This window comes from Dipodomys merriami, unplaced genomic scaffold (assembly GCF_024711535.1).
Source record: "Dipodomys merriami isolate MVZ:Mamm:240054 unplaced genomic scaffold, mDipMer1.0.p SCAF_3, whole genome shotgun sequence".
NCBI lineage: Eukaryota > Metazoa > Chordata > Mammalia > Rodentia > Heteromyidae > Dipodomys > Dipodomys merriami.
The window spans coordinates 73,594,170-73,600,169 of NW_027204492.1; the positions used below are offsets into that span (position 1 = coordinate 73,594,170).

Here is a 6,000-nt window from a genome sequence, read left to right on the forward strand (position 1 = left end):
CATCGTCACTGGGAGGCTAGATCCAAGGACACTGTAGTTGGGGCAGATATGAGCTGCCTTTCCTCGAGTCAAGAGTGTTCCTCTATTTGGGAGGTCCAAGACATTCTCCTTGCAGCATTATGAACTGAAGGCAGCACTAGGAAGAGATATAGAGTATGGAGAAAAGGGGAATTCTTGTATGTGGCCAGAGAAGGTTAGGACCCAAAGAGAGATCCTGTCCCAGAAGCTCATCCTCTTCCTCTTTCTCATCAATTTTCCTTCCCAGCTATAGTGTAGACATCCTTGCCCATGTTCCCTCTGGCCTTTCCTTAGAGATTGTCACTGGGATTCCACAGTTGTAAGGATGTCACAGCTATAGTACTTATAGTTGGGAGCAGTATCGGTAGCCTTCCCTCAAATCTTGGGTGTTCCTCTGTTTAGGTGGTCCAAGAATTTTCCTCTCAGCATTCTGAACCAAAGGAAGCCAGTGAAAGTGACACATTGAAGAGATGTGTGGTGATGAGGAGAAGGGAAATTGATCTAGCGGCCAGAGAAGATCATGAACCAAATAGAAACCCTGCCTCCGAAGCCCAAGTGAGTGTGAATAGCCTATCCTCCACTCCTTTCATTTTTCCTTTCCCCTCCCCTAAGCCACACATCCTAGCGCATATACTGATTAAGCCCTCTGAGGGATTGTCCCTGGGAGCTCAACGGCATTAGGATGCCATATCCTGGTAGTAGGAGGGGATATCACAGCTGCCTTTCCCCCAGGCCCAAGTGTCCCTCTAGTCAAGAGGTTCAGGACATTCTCCTTGCAGCATTATGGACTGAAGAGATCTGTGGTGTGGAGGAAAAGGGGGACTCAGCCAGTGGTTAGAGAAGTTCATGACCCAAATAGAGATCCTACCCCAGGACCCCAAATGAATGTGAGTATCCTGTTCTCATTTTCCTCTCACCATGTTCTATTTCTCCCCTAATGCACACATCTTTTGCCCACATTTCCTATGCCTCCTGCTCCTTGTGACAGAGTTCACCATCATTAGGAGACCTCTTCAGGGCCTTTGTATTAGGGAAGGACATCAACTGCCTTTCCCCCAGTCTCATGTTTGCCTCTGTTTGGGAGGGCCAAGAAATTGTCTTTGAAGCATTTTGAATCAATACAGGCCAATGAAAACTATACTTTGAAGAGGCCTATCATGTGGAGGAAAAGGGAAACTGGGCCAGTGGCTAGAGAAGACCATGACCCAAATAGAGAACCTGCCGAAGAAGCTCAAGTGAGTGTGGGTAGCCTATGCCCCTCCTCTTTCTCTCCCTCTCTCCTTCTCATCCCTGGTATAGACATCCTTGCCTGTGTTCCCTCTGCTCTTTCCTCTGGAGTTTCTCACTGGGAGACCATAGTTGTTAGGATGTCACATCCAGGATCCTTATAAGGAGGTGGACATCACCCCCTCTAGCCCAATCCTAGATGCTCCTCCGTGTGAGAGGTCCAAGCCATTCTCACCTCTGAGTTCTGAACCAAAACAGTCCAGTGAAGGCAGTGTTTTGAATAGATCTATGGTGTGGAGGAGGAGGGAGACTCACTCAGCCTAAAGAAGTATCTATAGAAGATCATTACGAAATAGAGATTCTGTGCCAGGATCCCACATGAGCAATTGTAGTCTATCCTCCTCCTTTCCTCTCACTACGCTCTTCCCATCCACTAATGACCATCTTTGCCCATGTTCACTCTTCCCCCTGGTCATAGGTTTCACTGGCAGCCCACCTTTGTCAGGATGCTACATTCAGGGTCATTGTAGTAGGGACAGACATCGGGCACCTTCCTCAAGTCTTGGATGCTCTTCTGTTTAGGACATTCAAAACATTTCTTTTGCAGTATTCTGAATCAAGTCAACCCAAGGAAGGCAGCACTTTGAAGAGAACTGTAGTGTGGAGGAGAACAGAGACTCAGCAGGAAGCCAGAGAAGTTCATGGCCCAAATAGAGATCCTGTCCCAGGGGCCCAAATGAATGTGAGTAGCCGGTCCTCTCCCTCTTACTGTCATCATTCCCTAACCATCCACTAATGCACATACTTTTACCCGTGTCTCCCATGCCCCTGGCCGTAGGTTTCACTGGCATCCCACCTTTGTAAGGATTCTACATCCAGGGTCTTGTAGTAGGGACAGATATTGGCCACCTTTCTCCAATTTCGGCTGTTTCTCTGTTTGAGATGTTCAAAACACTTCTTTTGCAGCATTCTGAATCAAATAAGTCCAGTAAAGTCAGCACTTACAAGAGAACGGTGATATGGAAAAGAAGCAAAACCCTACCAATGCCCAGTGAATAGCATGACTTTAATAGTGAGCCTGCCTCAGAAGCCCAAGTGAATGAGAGTAGCTTATTCTCTCCCTCTTACCATGTTCTGTCCCTCCCCTAATGCATATATCCTTGTCCGTGTTCCCTCTGCCACCTCCTCAGAGATTGTGACTGGGAGTTCATCATCATTAGGAAGTCATATCCAGGGTCCTTGTAGTAGGGGCAAACATCAGCCGCCTTTTCCCCAGTCTCGGGTGTTGGTTTGTTTGTGAAGTCCAAGACGTTGTCTTTGCAGTATTCTAAACCAAATAAGTCCGGTGAAGACGGCACTCTGAATAGAACTGTGGTGTTGAGGAGAAGGGAGACCCATATGGTGGCTAGTGAAGGTCATGACCCAAATAGAGCCTCTGTCCTACAAGCCCAAGTGAGTATGAGTACCTCCTCTTTCTCTCGCCATGCCCTTCTTCATCACCAAGTCAGACATCTTTACTCATGTTCTCTATGCCCTTTATCATTACTAGTCATTAGAAAGCCACCATTTTTCAAATGCAGCATTTAGGTTCCTTTTTGTAGAGATGAGCATGAGGAGAGCACTTGGCAGGTGCTAGTCATGGTAAGATTTGCTGTACTCTGTGCATTTCCTGCCCCTCATGGCAGTGGTGAGATTTGCAGCAGCACTGGCTGCTGGTTTGTGTCTGGAAAAGGCTTAGAGTATATATAGGCTGTACAACTTTGGTGTATATTCGCATGTCCCTGATTTCCTTCCTCTCAGCTCTTCCTTAATCCTGTCTGGCACAGGTCTTGGGACTTTTTTGAAACCTCTACTCCTGGCCTGAGGCTGACAGAGGCAGAAAGTGCTGATGAGATGAGCCTCCCACAGTGGATGGAAATCATACGGACCATCATATTAAATGACTAAGCTAGACTCAGAAAGATAAAATACTGCTTGATTTCTCGAATGTGCAGAAGCTAGATGTAAAGGAAGAAAATAGATGTAGCCTTAAATGTGTGAACATTGATGGGGATCCAGTGAAAGGTGGAAGAGGGAAAAAGAGAGTATGAATAAAGTATATTGTAGGTATGTACAGAAAGATCACATTGAAACTCACTTAAAAAGTGGACAAAGAAGCTGGGCGCCGGTGGCTGTAATGCTTAGCTCCTCAGAAGGCTGAGATCTGAGGTTCGAGGTTCAAAGCCAGCCCGGGCAGGGAAGTTGGTGAGACTCTTATCTCCAACAAACCACCAGCAAACCGGAAGTAGCGCTGTGGCTCAAGTGGTAGAGTGCTCACTTTGAGCTGAACAGCTAAGTGACAGCGCCCAGGCCCAGAGTTCAAGTCCCATGACCGACAAAAAAAAAAAAAAGAAGTGGACAAAGAATAAGATGAAGTGAATATGATCATATTATATGCCTTATAAAATATCACAGTGAAATATTCCATGTTAGATGAATAATATGCACTAAGGTAACTGCAAAAAAAGAAAAAAAATATGATGCCAGGTTTCAATGTCTCAGTGTCCTCAGCTCACCTCAACAAAACATTTGCATACTCAGGGAAACTTTTTGTATTAGATTTCAGCAAACAATCCAGATCCACCTGACGAGTCCATGCAGTGTGAAGAGGTCAGCGATGTCTATATCCACTCAACAACCCCACATACTGATGTACTATCAAATCCCATGCAGCGAAGACTGGGGGGTATCATGTCCAGAGGCCTTGTACCTTCTGGTGAGTGGTGTGTGTTTGAGAGCATTGGAAAGGATGGGATGTGAGGAGGAACACATCCATTTCAGTTATTTCTTGGTGATGGGGCAGAGTCCGGCCTTGCTTCCGGGCTATGCTGCTTGCCTAGGCACTGTTCCCTCAGGAAAAAGGATGTGGGGAAGGTTGATCTCAAGCAACCACATTGATCTGTAAGTGAGGTTTAGGCAGTGGGGAGTGGTAAGTAACAGTGATGAAACTCCAATCCAGAAGTAGACAATGATTTCAACAGAGCCTTTTCTAGCATCAATCCAGAGCCACAGTCCTAAGGAGGACACAAAGGTAGCTGGGGTGACATTTGGAGCCAGGCAAGAGAGGACTAGAGAGGAGTGGAGTTCTTGGGCAGAATAAGTGCAAGTTGCTGCCAGCAGAGGGAGATGCTGCCTCACTTGTGAGTCCACCAGACCATTCCTACCTTCCATGTTAGCTAGGAAGATGGGCTTTGGTGTTCTCTTTCAGGTGATAAGGAGCCACCTGTGCTTTCTGCAGTTGCAGAAAGGCCACAAGAACCATCTGGACAACAGTATTGTCCTCAGGTAATTCCTCCTCTGGTCTCCAGAAATGTGGGCTCCATGTCTAGATTGAATTGAAATACATAATCCTCCCATCATGCGCTCAATGGAGAGAGAGCACCTTCCTATTAAGGATACTGTGTGAATCTTGCCTCAGGGTGGTGGAAAGTGGGGTACACACCCCAGGGTGCGGGTATAAGGGAGGATGAGGAGAAAGGAAGGCAACACATTAATCATTTCTTTTTCTCTGGTGTCTGCTGAGCTAGTGTCATGTGTTACTGAATGAAATAAAGAAGCTCAAGCAAAAACTAGGTATGATGAATGAGGGGCAGATGCAGTGTCGAGAACAGAGATTTGGAGGGTTCTGGGAGCAGGTATCTGGGCAAGACTCATAATTACAGGCAGTATTAAGGGGGCCAACATTCCTCTGGGAGGAGAAAACAAGCAGGTGTGGCCTGGAGCCTTGTATGTGTTGGCTGGTGGGGGGGTGGGGCTCAAAGAACAATGCATTGCTGAAACGTGGGGTATACTCAGACAACCAAATGCAAAGATACCCTCTGGGGCCTTTAGAGATACCTTCTTTGTTTGTCTGGTATGTATTGTTTCTTGAGTGATTTTTCTTTAGTAAGCCTGGATAGCTGTTGGTTTAGGTTGCTTTGGTATAGATGAAACTTCTACATTGAGTTGTGATGGGTGGGTGGAGGTTAGTTCTAGAGTTGTTTAATGTGGGCTATAGGGTTCTCTTCTCAGGCATTTTCCCGGGGATTCTGTGAGGGAACAACATGGGTTCTTTTATCATTATATCTAGAGTACCTGATTATGCTTCTCTATTTCAGCAACCCTTTGGACACTCACTGCAAAATTCCAGTCCTTTGAAAGTAAGTAGCCCACTATACTCCTTCCCACCATACCAGCAGTTCAAGAAGGCCTCTGGATGTCCCTGACTCTGCAGTGTTTGACAGGTTGAACCCAGTATCTTCACACAAGAAAAGCAGCCAATACTGTGAAGCTCAAGAGTTGTGGCCTAGTTGCTTCAGTTTAGGTTTTCTCCAGCCACTGCATCCTCTTTGCCCCTTTATTGCCCCTACCCACTCCAGTTGACAACAGTTTCAAAATTAAATTGCATCTTGTGTAATGTGGTCTGCAGTCTCTCTCTCGCTCTTTCTCTCTGTCTCTGTCTCTGTCTCTGTCTCTCTCAGCAGTGGAGGTCATGGGAAAAGAAGAAGGGTGATATCACCTCTAACAGTAGTGAAAAGGACTGGCATTATCTGATTGAGCTTCCTGAGGGGATGCTGGGACCACCTCTGGGCTAGAACCATGAATTCAGGATACTGTGGTTTCCACAGTCTGAGTTCTTAGTGGATTTGTCCTGGCCACACTTTCTTATGTCCCTCTTCTAATACCCTTTCCAGGATCCAAGGAGTCTCTTCCAGAGCTCCAGTCCCTCCTGCCTTT

The 6,000-nt window shown here is 46.4% G+C and overlaps 1 protein-coding gene across 1 annotated transcript in view; it reads left to right on the forward strand.

Moving 5' to 3' along the window:
* The window catches only part of LOC138839856 (uncharacterized), a 37,293-nt gene extending 31,652 nt beyond the window's left edge, over nt 1-5,641 (forward strand). Inside the window, exons 12-21 of the mRNA XM_070039366.1 lie at nt 421-573; nt 798-905; nt 1,143-1,253; nt 1,853-1,987; nt 2,569-2,697; nt 3,844-4,000; nt 4,493-4,569; nt 4,812-4,857; nt 5,382-5,423; nt 5,508-5,641. Coding sequence (XP_069895467.1) covers nt 421-573; nt 798-905; nt 1,143-1,253; nt 1,853-1,987; nt 2,569-2,697; nt 3,844-4,000; nt 4,493-4,569; nt 4,812-4,857; nt 5,382-5,423; nt 5,508-5,512 — 963 coding nt within the window. The 3' untranslated portion in view covers nt 5,513-5,641. The remainder of the gene's footprint in view (nt 1-420; nt 574-797; nt 906-1,142; nt 1,254-1,852; nt 1,988-2,568; nt 2,698-3,843; nt 4,001-4,492; nt 4,570-4,811; nt 4,858-5,381; nt 5,424-5,507) is intronic.
* The last annotated feature ends 359 nt before the right edge of the window (nt 5,642-6,000 follow it).